Genomic DNA, 20,299 nt, shown 5'->3' on the forward strand with positions numbered 1-20,299 from the left:
TATCATAAATATGAATTTATTTAAAAACATAGCAAACTATCATTTACAGTACATATAAAACACAAAAAATGTTTCTTCATAAAATGCGTCCGTCATTAGGACTTTCAGCCAATACGCCAAAATTGTGTGGTGGCCACAACTGCAAAATAAGGACAATGGATTAAAACACATTATTCATTTTAAAACGTTATGGTAATTATCTATACCAATTTATAGTTTCATGACTTGATTTTATTATAAATGTGGAAATAAAAAAATTTTCTTTGTGGGACACAACTCCCCCCTTCTTGTATTATTTGCCTCTGAACTGTCCAGTCAGGGGCTTACAAAAGGTGAGGGACCTTTAACAGGGTCACAGACACATGACAATATACGAGATGACAGCTGAACAAAGTTTCAAACAAAGACAAAACCCAGATATTTAGGAACGTAGTCCTCTTAGTTTGAACCAATTCAAGTTTTTTTCTGCGATATCAACAAAAGGAAAATTATGAAGGAACCATTTGTATTTTTTACATTAAAAACAAAACTGCATCTAAAACATCATTGGGGCAGTAGTTCAAACTCAAGAGGCCTGTAGTCTGGCTTTAGGGGAAGTGAATAGGTCAAAGAGAGACTGTGGCGTTAATACCTTTAAGCAAACGCGTCCTCGGATCAAGGCGTAGGGAATGGGGCCATAGCTTCGGGAATCTGTGGAATTCCAAAGGTTATCGCCTTCGAGCCAAACGTGCCCTCTTGGTACCTAGATCAGTGCAACATAGAAAAGAGGAAAATGTTGGATGATGCACAAAAGGAGTGTGTAACCTTTATCCCGGATTCAAATTAACAATTCATCAAAGACTGTGTTTATTATTATTTCATTTGCACATCCTTCACCGCACTAGGAAACGCATTTACATGTGACACGCTGCATTGTCACAACATTACCACTTTCTTCCTACACTAAAGGATAAAGAAATTCCTATCAGTGAGAAAGATCACATGACTTATCTGGGATCATCTTTACTGACCGCTTATAGCCCCCTCCCCATCCCCTCTGTAAGGGGTGAAGCCACACCTCCCTGAACCGCTCCATGGGTCCAGACCACGGACAGACCTGCCAGGCTGGGCCGGCAACGGAGCGAAGCCTGATCTGCACTGACATCAATTAGGAATAATCTCATCACACGGGGAGAGAGGGGCTGTCAAGCCCATAATTAAGTCCACTCCACCCCCTCTATATGTGAAGCTACACATCACGCAGTCATTATAAACACAACACTATCTGCCAATGAACAAACTTTCATGTGAATGTTCTTATTTTCCATCCTCTAATGGAATTCTGCAGAATCCCATGGAATCATCCAGGAATTCCACTTTTAACAAAATCGATTTTTTTCGAAATCTAAAGCATTAAATGACCAAACATGACGGACACAATGATATCTTGACCTTAGGTATTTCAAACAAATGAGCTGCGATTATAAACATATGTCAGCGTGTAGTCTTCTCACAGACCCTCATTAACATAGAAACATATGTTTGATCCCATCTACAAGAAATCTCAGACGGTTGTCATCTGTTGTTCTTCCAGCCGAACATGGGACAACTCACATCATACTGTCATCAGATACAACTCAATGGAAAGAGGTTTTCATCATATTAAGATTTAAAATCTTGCCCACATTATCTTTAATATGTAAGCTACAGCTCTGCCGTTTCCTTGTATGAACAGATTCTTGATAACTTGAAGATAATTTGACCACTTTCTTGAGCCGTTTGTAATTTTAATTTTTTTAAAAAATAAATTTTATTTCAAAATTGCAATTTTACAAACAAAGGGACATCTAAAAAAAGAGAGACATTTAAACCAGGGCTGCATAACAACCAATCCCAACCACTCGTTTGCAGATAAAAGTTTTTGTTTATATCATATATGTTTGTGTACTGTCTGTGTATAATAATAATTATTAATTATAACATATATAAATAAATACACACACATGCATGTATAATTTTAAGAAAAAAAAGTTATATTAAGTATTCATATAACAAATTATATATAAATATAAAAATTTATATACACATGTAAATATTTCTTGCATGTGTATTTATATTTGCATAATTATTATACACAGTACAACACATATATGACGTTAACAAAAAACTTTTATTCTGCAAACAATTAGTTGCGATTAGTTGTTATGCAGCCCTAATTTAACTCTTTCCCCGCCAACGTTTTTTAAAAAAAGTTGCCAGCCAGCGCCAGCATTTTTTATGATTTTCACTAAAGTTTAATGCCTTCCAGAAAATTTTCTTCTTTAAATATATAAACATACAATATATCAAATATCAAAAAGAAAAAAAAACTAACTTCATTTGTTCTCTTTTTATCATCTGTCAAATATGGATAGGTTTCTTAAAAAATACCAAATTTTAGATAATTGCATTTTTGTGAAGGATTTTTGATAGAGATCAGATTCTGAGCAGTGATCAAAACATACATGGAGTTTGAACTGTTTGCCCTTAGGGGATACTTCCAAGGTTTATAAGTTTGGTAAGAGCGCCACCTGGTGGAAAATAGTGGAAATAAGGATTGCTGTATACTTGACGAGTTAACTCGTCAATGGCAAGGATAGAGTTAAAGGGGAAAAGAATAATAAATAAATAATAATACCAAACTACTCCTCAAACATTTTTACGTGTTTTTTATAGATATTATTTGCAAACATGGTTTTGAGTTATACATAATAAATGACAATAAATAATCTCTCTTCTTTTTTGCTTTTGTTGTTTTAATTATCTACCGTTGTCTGCGTGTTCGCTTTAAATAAAACAAACGTGACTCCAGTGGGTTATTATACTTCTGCGAGACAAAGCGGTTTATAGTTTGAGCTAATTTAGTGGTTGATACATTGCGTATCTACAAAAAAGATGGCACATTGGTAACATTGAATCTCTGTATGTCTCGTTTTCATTCAACTTTTTCTCAAAATTATTTACAAAACTATAAACTAAACTTGACTCGAGTCCGCATGTTAAGCGGTTTGGGTTGAATGAACTGCAGAAATCTGGCTGAGGTTTTGTATCTCTTTATGTTACGTGACTCGAGAGACGATCCTCATCTTTCGTCTCCTCTTTCTCTCCATCACCTGCTCTACTCGACTGGCACTAACACTAACAGCTTCGGTAAAAATTACAGACCAGCACCGCACACAGTCAAGGTGAAGAAAGAGAGAGATAGAGGAAAAAAACAGGTGATAAAAACAGCAATAGCAGTTATTTCAGTGACAAGGTGGCTACATTCTTTCTCAGCCAACAATAACTGAGAAACAAGCATTTGTTATTGCGAAAGGTACATATTTTACCCATCATAAGTGAATGCATGGGAAATGTAAAAGCGCAAACAGTGAAGTGCAAAAGTGGCACTGTAAATGAAAAAAAATATATAAACAAAGACAGACAGAACTAGTAGGATGTCAGTAAAAACTTCAAATGACGTCTGAGGGTAGAATCGCAGGAGATACTCACGTAAGTATGTGTTTTAAAGACGTCGGATGGTCCGCTGGTACATACTTTGTCCCCCTCCAGTCCGATCACTCGCTTACAAATGTTCATCTTTGGATCGTAGGGGCTTTTGGCTATGATGATATCTCCTCTGAAGGAACATTAAATAATAGGAGGAAAATAACGAAAAACAAACAAACAAAACAACAACTAAAAAAATAATATAAAAAGATATAAAAACTTATAAAAAGATAATATTGCGAACGCACTCACTTTTGTATTCGATAGAGGTGACGACTTATTCTCTCTGAGAACACGACATCGTGGTTAGTGATGGTGGGCTCCATGGAAGGTCCTGAACACTGTTGTGAGTGAATTTTGATAAAAATAAAAATTTTATTTTCAAGTATTTCCCATTTTAGTAAAGACAATTTTCAACGAAATGTCTCAAGAAAATGTCTTACAGACACAAATTCTCCGATATACTCGAATGCACAGTGAGCGATGCAGCCGTACTGGATTGTGTAACCAACAAAGCCGAGGGCCTTAACGGCGAAACCGCGAAACATACTGCCACTTATCATAGAAGCTGCAATGAAGAAACAAAAAACAGAATCAATGTAAAATTTGCATACATAGATAGTACATATCCACTCACATAGTATAACATTGAATAACATCATATTTGTCCCAAATCGTTAACGATTAACAACTGCTAATGCATATTGTGGATCTTGAAGTAGACTCTGTCTGACTAAGCTTGCGCTATTTAATGTGGACGTCCGATGTGTGATACCTGCAAGTTGTCCTACATGCGACGGAGCGCTTCTCACCCAGTGTGCGACCCCCTTTAGTGCTAGGGCTCAAACAATTATTTTTCCGATTAGTTGACAGATATAACGATTATTTTTCAATGAATCTATTTAATAATTATTTTTTATATCTGTAGGGACTACAGATGAAATTTAGCTTGTAGCTAATTCTGGTATGGCTGAGTGCCATGCACTGTCCCTGTCAAATAAATAAAAAAATAATAAAAATATGATTAATCTTTTTGCTAAATTGCCAATAAACAATTAGTATAGAACTTCTACCATTAGTATTTTAAACTTTTACTATATAATGTTCTAAAAACAAAAAATAAAATGCCAAAATTAAAACGCAATTCGTTAACGTCTGTACACTAAATATAACCATCACCTATTATATATAAATATTTAATAAAAAAAAAATTCTTAAAATTATACATGCACGTGTGCGTTTTTTATATATATAATTACACAAACATATATGATGTAGACAAAAACTTTTATTCTGCAAACAATTGGTCGCGATTAATCATTATGCAGCCCTAATCGATAGCAATCCTGATTCCTTGTCAAGACCAAATCACACCATTCACACCAACATTATTAATAGGGCTGCACGATTTGGGTAATTTTTCCCATTGCGGTTATTGATGCTAATATTGCGATGTGCGATTGCGATTATACTAAATGGTATCATGAGTCAACTTGATGGGTTTTAAGGAAAATCCACACACAGTTTAGCTAAAATGTGTATTTGTAAAACTAGAAATGTTTTTGTATTGCCACGTGATGTAGCAACTGCTCAGTGTCAGTAATCCTAAATCCAAAATACCGCCATACAACGGACACAGAGTTTTTTTTTAGCTACCAGATCACTGTCAACCTCCTCTGCATCCATCTTCGCTCTGGTATAAGTGACGACGCACACCGCACATGTGCATGCCACACGTGCACTGCCTTTTTTGTTAGTTTTTCTTTCTTTTTTTAAACAGCAAGGAAAATCATCAAACTGTTATCATAAAGTTTGCGTTAACAAGTCCACATATTTATTTATTTAATATAATTGCAACATTTTGCTGTCATATAATCGCACAGGCTGACATCGCGATTGCGATGCGATTAATTGTGCAGCACTAGTTATTAATATTAATAATAGTCTGTTCACGAAATTACAACTTCAGGCGCAATTATGTGTACATACATTATATAGTCTATACACGGCAAATCGGCATTGTTGCGATACTCCACTTAGTGCCCAAACTACCTGCAGAGTCCTGTCTGTGCCAAAGGGCAGAGTGAGGTTATTAAACATTTTGTCATTGAGGTGATGTTGTTGCACCTCACACATTTAATGGCTAACTGTAAAAACTGTGAAACCAAAGTGATCATTAGAGATGGCACCATCTTTTGGTGTTTCATTCTCAGGAGCCCATCAACGAAACTCAATGACTGACCTGCAGGCGTTTGACCCCATCTGAGACAAACCCAATCTACACCTGTGTGAGCAGGTGATGGTCCTACATCCCCTTTAGTAAAAAAAACCCCTTTAGTTTTGCTATTGCCATGGCAACTGAACGCCAGGTCCTTTGTTTGCACTCACCCAGGCACTTAAACTGATAAAGCTGTGCTGTGTTGTCTGAATAAACAGTCCATCCCTTCTCAAACTATTGACTTTTCCTTGGTCATCGAGCTAGCAAATGAGCAGGACGTTCGAGTCAATAAAGGTCGTGTTTACATATTTGTACACCTCCGCGAAACCTCCCTTACAAGGCAAATGCTTCAATTGGCCTTTGAAATGCTTTATAAAACCTCAAAAAATCAAGTTCCTGCACAATTAGAAAGTGTCTGTTCACAAGAACACTCTTGCTGGATGTTGTCCAGTGAGGGATAAGCCTTCAATTTCTTCTCCTGAAACAAACCAAAGGAATTAAGGAGACCCGGCCTAGCAGAAACTGAATGAAACCAAGCCCTAACCAAAGCCCTATTGCCTCGGGAATGACTCCAATATGGGGCGGAATTAATCCCACATCCCCGACTTACTCATCCCAGGCCAAGAGTCAGGTGTCTGTCTCCGAAAGAGAAACATCTAATCTAGTTCATCAAAAATATACCTTTGAATCCTCATGAGGATTCACAGTGTAGGAGACCCAACGTCTACCCAAAGGACCTCTTCGCCCAGAGACGTTTCAGCCTGACTGGATGTAGTTGTTTTTTGGGAGGGGGCAGCGACAAAACCAGCTGTTTGTCTATCAAAGTCCAGCGTGGGGCTTTAGAGAAACTATTGTCTTTCTTCTGCGGTCGATAGCGATCCAGATTCCATGCCAAGACCAAATCACACCATCAATGCCAACATTATTAACCCTGCCTCATAAAATTGGTCCAAATGACTTGTAAGCTATATCAAAGTCTATGATATATGGCATCATTATGGTGCTTCTTTGTGCTCCACAGAAGAAATAAGAAGTCGGATCTGGAACAACATGATGACGTTTGTTCTTATTTATGGGGAAACTATTCCTTTAATATAGAAATTACTTTTTAAATCAGCATCTTTTGCTAGTTCTGGATCATTATTTCTACCCTGTCTTCTGATTTTAGGGTTAAGATCAAGATGTCGAACCAGGAACACGTTCTACTTAAATGTTGCCCTTTAATATTTTGCCATCTCTCTCGTTCTGTCTTCAAGAGACGGATCATGTCCATAACAGAGACATATTTCATCCCAATGTGTGATGGGGGGCTGGAGAACCCAGGAGCCCGGCAACCGTCTAGTCGTCCAATCACCAGCATCGTCACTGTTGTGGCCGTCCAGCGTAGGTGAGGATTAAGGATTTAGCATAATAAGATTACACGGCCAGTGAATGATATCAAGAGACGGTCCATATGCGGCCGCCTGGTTTTCCACCGGCACCCTGTCTGTGCGTAAGAGAGGCCGAGTGAGTCAGCTGCTACGAATCAAATGGATTTTAGCCAAAAACAGAACAGACAATTCAGATTAAATCTCTATTTCTGACAATTCCCCTGTGTGTTTGAAGCAAGAACTAGACTTGGGTGGGGAAGTGAGAGACTAGAATGATTTGTGTATTACAATTGGATAATTAACTCGAAATCTTCTTAATCCAGGATTACACAGTACAATGTATATGTATTTATTTGCTACACAGAGGCACATCTCTGGAGAGCCATCTGTGACCCCAGACCCCCAAAAACCCCATAATGCAACAGAAGGAAGAAAAGTTCTCAGGGAGAAGAGGAGCAGGTGGCATCAAAACGCTCTTTAATCCTATAAATCTGTTGTAAATCACATCTTTGTCACTCCGAAAAAAGCAAAGCTGTATCTAACTATCTAAAGTTTTTAATCAGCTAAACTCTAAATGACAGATCTCATTTCATGCGTTAACTTGGCAAAATGTTGTGAAAAAAAGGGAAAAAATAATGTTCAAGTGTATGTAGATATATGCCATTAAATAGAAAAATATAGGGATGCTCCGATCGATCGGCCGATAATGCTTGCTATACTTCTCAATGAATAACAGTGAAATGTCGCTACATCCAAAAGCCAGGGGGCGCTCTCGTGCAGAAACTCAAAATGCGCTGTAGACGAAGAACAATACACACGCAGCTATGACGACACGCAGCTCCACGAAATGGCTGAAGGACATATTTATATTGCTGTTCTTCAAACCTTTTCAGGTATTTTCATGATAATAAAGAATATGTTTAATAATTATGTTTAACAAGTGTTGCTTTTTCAAATGCATTTTATAAACGACTCAAACTAACAGTGATTTTAGATCGATAAGGACTTACTGATCAAAAGCCGTAGTACATGAAATAGCTGTAATAAGATCGGCTGTCCGATTCAGAATAGTGATCGGCCACGTATTATTAGTGGAGATTGGCATTGATCGGAGCATCCCTAGAAAAATAGATCGCGTCATCATCTCCCAAGAATTCAAGTATTTTACAAGGTGGCTAATTTATATAAATTTGTATGATGTGAATTGTACTAAAACTTACGATTATTAGAAAAACGCAATAATGAAGCCACACCCCAAAACCTAATGTCAATGTTTGCAGAAATGGATCGTACTAAAATGTGAAAAAATTTGATCGTACTAATTTAAATAAATTAGACACCTTGTAAAATATTTACAAATGGCCATGAGAATGTGCTAAATAATATATTGTCAAATAAAAGGAACATTAACTGGTGGGAAAGCAATACATTTAGTTAATATCAGCTAATGTTAATTTTAAAATTAATGTTAATTATAAATTAATAATTAAAAACAGTTTTTTTATAAATTAACATTTAGCTAAGATTAATAAATGCAGTAAAAACGTTGCTGTTCATTTTTAGTTCATAAAACCTTATTGTAAACGCTATTAAAATCTATCATTCAGATTTTTTTATATACACTCTTAGCTGAGGTCATTCAGAGCCTCTAACAGTTAAACTTCATGTTTTATTATTTTTATGGATTTGGGAAATTTCATCTAAAGCTACTTAAAGGGCTATAAATGTTTTTTTTATCAGTATGTCAGTATTTAACATAATGGAGTTTCTCTTATAGATACTGCACGAGATCTTACTGAAATAAAACACAAGGATCTTTGTACAGGACCCACATCAGTGCTAATAGCAAGGTACTCAGAAAAAAATGAACAAAGAGCAATTCAAGTGTTGAGACTGATGTGTGAAGGTCAATACAACTAATCTAATGTGATAACAGTCTTCTGACCTCCGAAGATAGCTGAGAACAACAACAAGTCCAGATGTCTCTGTCGTATTGCTCATCATTAGACTGGCTTCCATGAACGATTTGCACAAAACTTTAGCGATATTTTCTAAATGTCTATATAAACTGGATGCGCAGCTCAGTGCCGCGTCGAGTCACGTCTAGGACAACTCGGAGGTATCGTAAACCGGAAATGCACATTAAATAGCGCAAGCTTAGTCAGATAGCGTCTACTTCAAAATGCAAAATATATGGTAGCAGCCAATGTTAATCGTTAATGATTTGGGACAAATATGATGTTATTTAATGTTAAACTATGTGTGCTCTGTGGCGTGACAGGGCTTTGAGCAACTTCCTGAGTCAAAGCTGGGCGTGCGAACAGGCCTCACCTGTCGGCGCCGGTGTGCGTATACTCATAGAAAACAATGTGTTTGTTTTTTTAGAATAGTGCGGTGCTGAGCCATGTGTCCGGTGTGCGACCCCCTTTATACTTGGGAGCAGGTGTTTCTGGAAGGTAAGGGTAAGAATTCACAGTGTTAAAGAATGATCACGTATATATCAGATGATCTGTATGTGAAATCATTGTAAAAAAAATGCACGATAAACTGTCTATTGCAGTTTGTGATCCTTTTTCAAATTGGCTGAAAACTAGGGGTGTAACAATACATTGATATGGATCGATGCATCGATGTCACACATAAAATATCAATATAATCATCAAGTGCGCATTTTTGTTCATTTTTGTGAGCTAGTCTCAGCAAGTGAATGCAATGCAGCAACAAAACGGTTGAAGCAGCGAATAACAACAGCGAAAGAGGCAGAAGACATTGTGACTGCTATTGGACGCAAATCGTGGGTTTGAAAATATTTTGTATTTGGAAAATGGATTGGACAAACTAAAACCTTTTTTTTGCAAATATACTGTATAGTGGTTGCCACTGCGAAATTGACGTGTTTCCATCTGACGTTTTTTCACTTCACAATTATATGTTTTAAATGGTTAAATACCGCATATTAATCTGGTTCCATTAACAGAACCAACCAGGCTGCAATTGAACCTATTGTGCAGGCCCATGTCACAGCTTATTATCACAACATATCAAGATTGTAACATCCACAAGAGGTTCTGGTCTGGCGGTTCTGTGGGGTATAAAAAGATTACATAGATCCAACCAGTGTTAACTAAGATGGCGGTCCCTGGAGAACCCAGATGGAAGGATGCTGGGGACAGGCGATCACTGATGTTCTTGATCTGAGTAGCAGAAGGCAGCTTAAGGGGGAGCTGTGATCACTCTCTTTTTGTTCTCATTGGTCCTTGATGTCCAGTGAAAGGGATCAGAGAACTTGGAGATTTGGTAATATGAAGACTATCAGAGCTGATATCAGAATCCGGCTGACGAATTGAGCTGGAACAATGACACCTGGTTGGTTGATGACAGACAGATGTCAGAACACATGACCTATCTCCATCACTTCATTTGTACAATAGGCCAATGGAAATCAAATGAATTTTAAAAGGCGGATAATAGCTAAAGCCAATTATACAGCCAAGCGAAGCGATTTGAAAGGATGGTGAGCTAGTGCTACTACAATGACGTGATGTAAATAGACTAATCTTTATTGAAATGACCTTTGACTGCAGCCTGAACCAAAGATGGAGCTGAAAGTCAAACAGATCTTATCAGATGGGCCAAGTTAGGCCTTCTGTTTGGGCTAACAATTCTCCATTGAGTCCGTGCCAATCCCTATCAATCGCTTTTTAAAATTAGTCCGCTTTGTTTCTGCGACAGATATCCTTCAGTTCACATACAAAATAAAAATATACAAATTAGTGCCGTTTTTGGAAAGAGAGGAAAGAAATAACACGACCTTCCTGTAGATCACAAATAATAGCAACCATTCACAACCCTATAATTGTCCTTGTATTCAAGATTATTACTTTCCATTCAACACTTAAAAAACAAACTCTGCGTAGATGACAATCTAACTTCCCTCCTGGGCAACGCAGCTACATTCATGACCTCAGATTGTAATAGCAAAGAGAATCAAATTGGGGAAAACCAAACATGCTGCTCAGGAAACATCTGACATGTTATGACTGTTAGCATTAGCACTGTGTGGAACAATCAGATATGACAAGTCGATAAAGGTGACATAATAAAAATAACATGATTATCAGCAAAAAAGCACCAAATTACAACCTAAGATGGTGCAATTCATGACAAATAATATTATTTTATGGTATAATCTGTAATAAATTAAGCAATATGTATTGCACACTAAAGCCCTTTGTACACAGAGATTACAGAAAATTCAAGGAAAATGTATCCAGAATTTGTCCGGGATCGCTTGATTTTTGAATTATACACTGCCAATGATTTTCCGTTATCTGTGCATGCATTCTCACAAATGCCGTAAAAATCCTGTAAAGACACAGGCATATTAAAAGTCCTCTCTTGAGAAACCATGCACGTGCAGTTTTGTTTATGACAAGATCATAAGGAGCGCGTGATGCGTTGTTCTGTCATGCTGGTGAATGATTTCAGCTTCAGCGTGAAAAGTGACGAACTCCCTGATCTCTGCTTCAGTCCAGTTTAATGACATTTCTCGTCATAAATGTTGATCTGCTTTTAAATCCCTGTGTCAAAGAGCTGAACCATAACACACATGTCCTCACTACGGCACTATCTTGTTCACACAGAATGTTTTCCGTGAATGTTACGGGAATGTTACTAGGTCCTTTTTACGGAAGCAATCCTAGAACATTTACAAGACGTGTTTGTGTTCACACAGAAGCCTCTCTGGCAATTTTACGGAAATTTTCTGTGATCAAAGTGCTGTGGGAATGGGGTTAATGACTTGCTACTTGAAACCTCAGATATGTTTGTTATAAAACGGTTAGTTCCAGTCCTTTATTCTGATTGGTCAATAGCTGTGGTTTATTTATGATAAAACACAGCTATGAACATTGCATCCAATGATTCTGTGTATCACAGCACCCTTAGCAAAGTAAATATATGTTCAAAGTCAGTCAGGAACTTTTTTTTTGCAGCAGCAGAATGAAGAATTTTAGAGTTTTTTTTACTTAATGAGAGTTGCATTAATAGTAAACAAAATTGTCCTTTTTCATTTTTGGTGTACACGAGTACAGACTAAGACGCATGAATAAGATGTTTTTAAGCGATTACAACCATCAGCTGACAATCTTAATATCTCCGCTTTCTGGCATATCTGTATATAAAATTGATATTGCATGCACTGACAAATCCTCTATCATTGCAAGTAAGCGGTATGGTTAAGTTAACTATATGGGCAGACTTAACTGACTTGACTTCACTTTTTTTTTTAAATGTTATAAACATTTCTTGGATCTTAAAGGGGACATATAATAAAAATCTGACTTTTCCACGGTTTAGGAGCTAATATTTGGTCCACGGTGCTTGGATCAACCTAGAAAACATGAAAAAGAACAACCCAGTAACTTAGTTATGGTAAACCATTCTCTGCAAGCATGCGAAAAAAAAGGTCATTGAAATTTGGCTCCCCTTGTGATGTCAGAAGGGGATAATACCGCCCCTTAATCTGCACTATCCAACCACGGCATTGCCATTTAGTGCAACTCATATGCATTTGAAAGGAGACACCCAATACCAGCACATTTTTGCTCACACAGGCAATTGTAACATGTTACTGTATAATAAATTATCTGTATGGTATTTTGAACTAAAACTTCACACGTCCTCTGGGGACACCAAACAATTATTTGACATCTTAAAAGAGTCTTGTGAAATGTCCCCTTGTGAAATGTGTCAAACTGTTTTGATGAGAGTCACTATATCTTAATTAAAATTAATACGTACTAAAAATCATACATTTTGATAAACATTACACATAAATGTCCAGGATGACAGACATTTTAAGCTGTGACAGTAGTGCTACTAATGCAAACACTTTTGTGGTATAATTATTATGCTATTAAGCTCATATGTATTGAGAAATTACATCAAATATTGTCCTTTTATACACAACTACTCAAATTGTGAATTTGTGTATCACTTTACGTAAACATATGACGCTTCACTTATAGTGAGGCTTTGGGTTCAGGGGACTCGTGACTTTAGTGTTGTTGAATGACCCGTGTGGTTGTCTATCTAAACATCTACAAACGAGACCTCCAGCAGGAATAACATACAGATTTACTTTAAGTTATAACGAAAATAAATCGGTCGTTTTAAGAGTAATCTTACCCCATTCATGTCCGCTGTCAGCGTGCTGTTTGTGTTCATGAATCACGTGATCTATACGCAGCCGCAGCGACCCTTGCCCTTTTTCGCGTAACGACTCCTGAGTATGGAGAGTTTTGATTGGGTCACGAGAAACAATTCAATCGTTGATTGGCTGTGGCGCGTTGCGTCATCGCTGCCGCTGTCAACACAGAATAACAATGGCGGCTCCCAGGACAGGCATGAGCGGTGTAAACACAACGAGTTTTCAGAAGAAATCCCGCAGCAAACTCATTTCTATCCCGGGAACCAGACCGTCTGTGCAAAACGGACAGCTGATAGTTTCCACCGGTGTAACCTCGCTTGACTACGTCATCGGTTAGTACAGTTAACCTGTAAAATCTCACAGTCAAGCTATCAGGTTGTGAAGACATTGGTATCTTTGCATGATTCTCGGCGACTTTTAGGTGTTTTTTTCGTATTGTTGTGGTATTTATGTATTGTCTTTTTTCTTTTTTAATGTTAGACTTAGTTCGAGTCTGTAATAAAGCTTTGATGATGATGACATAATAACAATCACATACACGTGCCCCTTTTAGAAGTCGATAATAAACAGCATTTACCCACTGCTTTTGAGGGGCTGTCACGCTAGCAATATATTTATGACTCTACCATTCCATCAATAATGTTTTAACGAGTTTAAATAGTGTGACTATTTTTAATGAAACTAAAAGCATAAGAAATGTTTAAAGTTATGTTTCTGTAAGTTAGGTAAGATATTGATATGAAATTGTTTTGGCATGTAAGCATTGTACCTGTGTAAGCAAAAGCAATGACAATGGATGATAGGTTTCTTCAGCAATCCCCATAAAACACATTGGTAACACTACATTAGTTACCATAAACCAACAACACTTCTACAGCATGTATTAATCTTTATTTACCTTTACTAACATAAAAAAAAAATTGTTAACATTCCAGTTAATGCACAGTGAACCAACTTAAATAAACAATTGTATTGATGTTAACTAACATTAAAATGATTATAAAAAGCAGTAAAATATATAACTCATTGTAAAATCATGTTAGCTAATGCATTAAGTAGTATTATGAATGAGATGTTATTGTTAAGTGTTACAAACACGCATTACTATGTGCTGTCACTCTTTTATAGGTGGTGGGCTGGCAGTGGGATCTCTGCTACTTGTAGGTAAGACATGTTTTAACAATGACTTGACATTAGATTGTATGATATGACTTGCATTGTAGTCAATTGAGTTGTTTGATTAGACTAATCAAACTTATTAATGTAATTGCTGACTATAAAAAATGTTAAAACTCAGTTTGTGTTTAGGTCAGTAAATTCAAAGGCATGGTTAAATATATGCATATTTGTTTTATGTATCCCACTTTGCTTTCTTTGAAGCTTTCATCTATGTAATTAATCTATAGTTGGCACTTACATGTCATTAAAACTTTTAATTTAAAAGTCACAGGTGAAAATTGTTAATGAGATGTGTGATGTCAGTCATGACATATGTGACTTTGGACCACAAAACATAAGGTACAGTTTTTTTCATTGAGATTTATACATAATCTAAAAGCTTAATAAATAAGCTTTCCATTAATGTATGGTTTGTTATGATAGGACAGTATTTATCCAAATATTTAAATATCTGCAGTCTGAGGGTGCAAATCTAAATATTGAGAAAATCACTGTTAAAGTTGTCCAAAAAAAGTCCTTAGCAACACATATTACTAATGATAAATACATTTTTCATATATTTATAGTAGAAAATTATCAAAAAATATTAATATCTTCATGCAACGTGATCTTTACTTATTATCCTAATAATTTTTCGCAAAATCCATAATTTTGTATGTATTGTTGGGTTATGACTGGTTTGTGGTTCAGGGTCACAGTATGATATAATTATTAAGTAACTTTAAAGAAGATTTCCAAATAAAATGTTTTTGATTTTTTCAGATGGCATGATTGTATCTGCTAAAGGTTAAGGATAAAAGATATTTGTATTTTATTTATGGCTAAACTAAAAAACACATTGATTTTAAAGTCGCAATGAATAGGAAGTAGCGATTGTCCTATTTGCCCCATGGTGACATATATACAAGTGAAATGGCTTTTGAAATTAAATAAAGTAGGATTTAAAATCATCAATCGAGAATTGATTGAATCTTTGGAAGTAGGGTCATGTTGCTATTTGCTAATAGCTGCAATCTTTTTTCAGACCCCGCCCACCTTCCATATCATTATCAATTTGAGGAGGGGAGGAGATTTGCGTTTTTGATTAAAGATTATGAGGGCACATGAATTAAAAAAAAAATGATAATAATGAAACTTACAGATAAGTCATATGTTAAAAATACCACAATATTCCAAAACAAATTAAAGTTTTTCATTTCAATTTCATTGTGACTATTACTTTGATTATGAAAAGTGCAATGATGAAATGACAACTGGCCCCATAAAACATTTTTTATATGACTGCCATTATGAGTAAAGTAATTTAATTTTCCAAATTCTCAAAAACATCACAGCTAACTCACAGTGGCTCATTATATTAAAAACATATTCACGAGGATCTTATATTCATGCCTTCTAATTTCCATTCTCTTCCATTCTTTTGTGCGATTTTCACTTCATTGGAAGTGGATTGTTCATGGTCTTTTATGATGTGTCGAGTGTTGTTGAGCTCCATTACATCTTCAAGCAGGGACCTATATAAAAGATATGAAAGTGGACCAATTATTTCTTGAAAGTTGCACCTTGTGTAATGGATGTCATATAATGATTTTTAACCTTATGGTATGGGTTCCTGGATAGGGTTTAGATTAATCCAGGACTAGGCCTTAGTTATGTTAGGACATTTAAGTAGTTTTTATTAACAAAAATTACAACAAACAATACTGGTGTGTGCATATTGAGACAAAACAATGGCACTGATATATGTTGGTGTTTTAAAATAAAAGCAGCTTAAACATGCAATTTAGGCTGGGACTAAGATTGGTCCTCTCCGGGAAACAACGCCTAAAAGTTTGGGACAACTTTTAATAATGTGAAGTTTAATAACAGAGCTGTTTAATTTCACATGCTAGTAATTAAATAGAAATAAATATTTAGATGCTATGGCCCCAGATGTAGCTCATTTATTTCAGATACGTTGTACTAGTCATGGTGACTCATTGGGACAGCAAACATATGGAACCAGAAGGGCAGAAGTGTTGACCCAAATTTCCCCTGCAGCTTTGAGTGACTGTCTCTCTCTCTCTCTTTCTCTCTCTCTGTGTGTCTCTCTCTCTCTCATGCTCACGCACATGCACAAACTCCTATCTTTCAAACATCCCAAAATGCAACATAAATGACTCTTTATGTGTAGTAAGACTCTCTCTGCATAAGAAAAGAGAGGAAGTCTCCAGATGTCCAAACTCTTGATGTTCTCGAGTGACTGACATGTGCCAAAGCTGTACAGCAGAGATATTCACCCCTAAACATCCTATCCCGCCCCACAAACACCCCCGCTAGGCTAATAGCGCCCGCAGGTTTTATTTGTAAGGCCCCATAGAAGCGGCATCACAATAGGCCCCATCTCGAGTGGGCCCATCTGGGTGTCTTTGTCGGGCCGCTGAAAGCCACAAAGGCCTGCTGACCTAGAAACACATCAATAAGGAAGAGGGGAGTTCTTCCGATGACAAATTGAAGAGCTAAGGAATTTTTTTGCCTTTTGCCGAGGATGGAATATGAGAGGCATCTGGGTTTGTGGGCGAGAGCAGGAAGCGGACATTGGGATGACCATCATTCTCTCCTGCTGTTGGAGAAATCTGTGAGAGGCCAAGAAGAGGCTGTGGAAGTTGAAACTGTCAGTGTGTGTGGTGGAGAGGATAATGTTGACTGTCAGGTTGTGAGTGGGTTTTTAGTTATTATGTAAATTTAGAAGCTGACATCATCAGAGAAGGATCGCCATAAGAGGGCGGAAGTACATTTTTAGATTTTAATTTAAGTGTATATGGACACAATATAAAAAACCTGACCCACATGGATAAATTGTTTATTGTGAACATTTCTTATTTTTATTGTTAAAATAAGAATTGTCAGTTTTGATTTCTGACTTGAAATCTGACTTTTTTCATGTTTTGAGTGCTTCCATCAACCTAGAAAATGTGAAAAAGATCGACCCAGTTACTTAGTTTTGGTAAAGCATTTCCTGCAAGCATGTTAAAAATAGGTAATTAAAATTTGTCTCACCTTGTATTGTCAAAAGGGGATCTTATTATAATAATACCACCCCTTAATCTGCATTTATGGCACTTTTCTATTGCATAATACCTCACGATTGGGTCAGGTCAGCTTACTTTTGGGGGCTATTCCACTGGGTACAGTACGTAGTACCCAATACTTTTTTTAGACCACTTTCGATGGGGTTCCAAGTTGTTGATACTGAAACGTGATGTAGAAACACTCGACACTACCACTGGAGCCATTAGTAGAGAGACAGAGAATAATTGACAGTACAATTGAGTGTCAATTTCAACAAACCAACATTATGGTGATCAGTGTTTGCATTACACCAGCTCATTTGCATTTAAAAGGACATACCCAAAAATTGCACAATTTTTGCTCACACCTACAAAGTTGCAATTTTAACATGCTATAATAAATTAACTATATGATAATTTGAGCTAAAACTTCACATTTGCACTCCGGGGACACCAAAGAAAACACAATTGCAGCTGGAAAAATAACAAGTTTCAACCTTTCTCTGTATAGTGTTCCTATTCATCATGTGTTATATTTAAAGTAGACAAATTGTTGTTTACTAAGAAAGTTATCTGTTTTGTCCCTCGGATAGGCTTAGAAATCACATCCACAAGGACCAGTTGTTCAAAAGTAATCCATTTGAATTTCGGATATCGGATTAGATCACAATTTCAAAATGGGTTGATCAAAACAAAACAAAAAATTTATTCTGAATTTGGATTGAATTACAAAATCCAGACTAGGTTTTGATATGGATCAAATCATCATTTTGAGTTGTTCAAAACTTTTTTGTAAAATTTGGGATTTGTTTAATGCCAAAAAGTAGGATTATACTGATCCTAGCATAAGGGAACACAAATGTAATAAAACTTAAAAAAAACACTTTTATATCATGTAATATTTATAAACATATAATTTTTTGTTGAAATTTTGCTCTTGATTAGTTTAATTTTTATAAAGTATTCAAAGTAAAATGTTGGGCTACCATTAAAACCTTCAATTTAAATTAAGAAAGAAAAAAGTCCTTATAAATTCCTCATATAGCAGTCAATAGCAAACAAAAATATTTAACATTTAATTTTAACAAAAGTAATCTTTAACTTTAGCTGCCATATATTGATCACAATCATCAGAGACCAAACAGTCAAAAGTAGTTTTAACAACCAACATCTCTACAAATGTAAACTACCAGACATTTATCCTCTTTGTGACTAAAAATGTATGTGTTTGTGTATAATTTTTTTTGTGGGCCAGAAGAACAGACTGAAGGTTGAATTGAAATAATAAAAAAGAAGGGAAAGTTGTGTTGCTTTATTGTTTTACAAGTAAAAAATTGACTGACCTCATATGGACCAAACTACTCGCTGTTTCTAATATGAATGCATTTAGAGCACTAGTAATCCAGATTTGCTCATTTGAAAAAGCGTATATCTGAATCAGGGTGATCCAATCCAATTTTACTTTAAAAACCAGGACAAAAGTGAGATTGTTTACTTGATCCTGGATAGCAAAACATGGGATTTCCAAATCTGGATCATTTTGATCCAGACTAAACATTTTGAACAACTGGCCCCGTGTACATGTTGCATTCTGTTATTGTTTGTTTATCCAGCACTCACCTTTTCTTCAGCCCTTTGTTATAACCATTAAATGCATTACAGTCCAGCTTCAATATGGTCAGATAGACATTGCACCTTTATGAAGTGTTTGGCATCACCAGACTCTGAAGTTGATCTTGTTTTGGGTCTCTCTGTTGGGTTTCTGATCTGATCTGAGTATATTCTTGTCAGGAGGAACATCAACAGAGCTTGATATGTTTAACATTGATGCTGGTTGTTTTTTTCAGAGGAGGACCGATATGACAGCTACTCCAGAACGCTGCTCAAATATTTCCTGGCAGAAGGTGTTGTGTGTGGACATGAACTCTTCCTGGCATCTGCCCGAGATCACCCGGACGAGATCATGCAGGTAAGAGCGTCACTTCACATTGAAGAATCACTCAAAATTTGGGATCTTTGGGAAGTTTTGTTGTGTTGTACTTCGAGATGCATCGTTTACACGTAAATCATTTTGACCTTCAACACAATAAACTTTTATAAATCTCCAGATTTACCAGCGTATAGGTCTGTGAGCGCTGTAAAACTGCTCTCGTACTTTACAGTATTCTTCTGTTACGTACTGATATGTACATTGTGTGTGGTATGCAAATGTTTTGTATGCATAGAGTTGAGTATCCTGACGACCTACAACATTTGCCAAAATATTCAGAATGCAAACAGAGCACATTGTGCTTGTGCGTATCCCACAATGCTTTGCCCTCAAACTGACCTCCCGTTTCCATAAGTAATATCTGCTGAGATTTTATTTGGTTTCTCATATGATTGAGAATTTAGACATTTTGCTAATGGTTGACTAGTAGCTACGTAATGCATAAAAAATATGTACAAAACTAGTAGGCAGTATGTAGTGTGTACTGTGCAGTGTTCTCTGTCTCTCTTTCTCTCTCTCTCTCTCAACAATGAATGTATGTTTAAGTGCTCAGGGAGTTACCTGTGAGCACTAACAAGTTTCACATTAATGACTGTGGACAGTGCTGTCTCTCTCTCTCTCTCTCTCTCTCTCTCGCCCCTGATTGCCCCCCAGTTAACATGAGTTTAATGAGGGCCTGTTGTTGCCCACTGGTCCTGTATTCACCTGTTATTTGTGTTATTTGTGTTTTCGGTTGCTTCATTTTGTCATTTCTTGTCACTAATGACTTCACCA

At 36.4% G+C, this 20,299-nt stretch overlaps 2 protein-coding genes across 2 annotated transcripts in view; one reads left to right on the plus strand and one right to left on the minus strand.

The window, feature by feature from the left end:
* On the minus strand, positions 1 to 13,413 carry immp1l (inner mitochondrial membrane peptidase subunit 1). Its single transcript, XM_055172732.2, has 6 exons — positions 13,285 to 13,413; positions 3,951 to 4,075; positions 3,760 to 3,848; positions 3,511 to 3,637; positions 632 to 742; positions 1 to 139 (listed from the first exon to the last, which is right to left on the minus strand). The coding sequence occupies exons 2-6, from the start codon at positions 4,068 to 4,070 to the stop codon at positions 77 to 79; spliced, it is 510 nt and encodes a 169-aa protein (XP_055028707.1). The 5' UTR covers positions 4,071 to 4,075; positions 13,285 to 13,413; the 3' UTR covers positions 1 to 76.
* A 31-nt stretch (positions 13,414 to 13,444) lies between these two features.
* elp4 (elongator acetyltransferase complex subunit 4) overlaps positions 13,445 to 20,299 on the plus strand; it is a 96,637-nt gene continuing 89,782 nt past the window's right edge. The window contains exons 1-3 of the mRNA XM_055172618.2: positions 13,445 to 13,638; positions 14,435 to 14,470; positions 19,383 to 19,504. Of these exons, the coding sequence (XP_055028593.2) occupies positions 13,482 to 13,638; positions 14,435 to 14,470; positions 19,383 to 19,504 (315 nt within the window). The 5' untranslated portion in view covers positions 13,445 to 13,481. The remainder of the gene's footprint in view (positions 13,639 to 14,434; positions 14,471 to 19,382; positions 19,505 to 20,299) is intronic.

This window comes from Misgurnus anguillicaudatus, chromosome 21, assembly GCF_027580225.2.
Source record: "Misgurnus anguillicaudatus chromosome 21, ASM2758022v2, whole genome shotgun sequence".
Classification (NCBI taxonomy): Eukaryota; Metazoa; Chordata; class Actinopteri; order Cypriniformes; family Cobitidae; genus Misgurnus; species Misgurnus anguillicaudatus.

What these genes read in the sequence shown, in the direction of transcription:
- immp1l (XM_055172732.2), bottom strand. Translation starts at nt 4,070, where the DNA reads ATGATAAGTGGCAGTATGTTTCGCGGTTTCGCCGTTAAGGCCCTCGGC. An exon ending in CACCTCTATCGAATACAAAA is followed by an intron (nt 3,638 to 3,759) that starts GTGAGTGCGTTC and finishes ATGTTCCTTCAG; the next exon opens with AGGAGATATCATCATAGCCA. An exon ending in GAGGACGCGTTTGCTTAAAG is followed by an intron (nt 140 to 631) that starts GTATTAACGCCA and finishes CTTATTTTGCAG; the next exon opens with TTGTGGCCACCACACAATTT.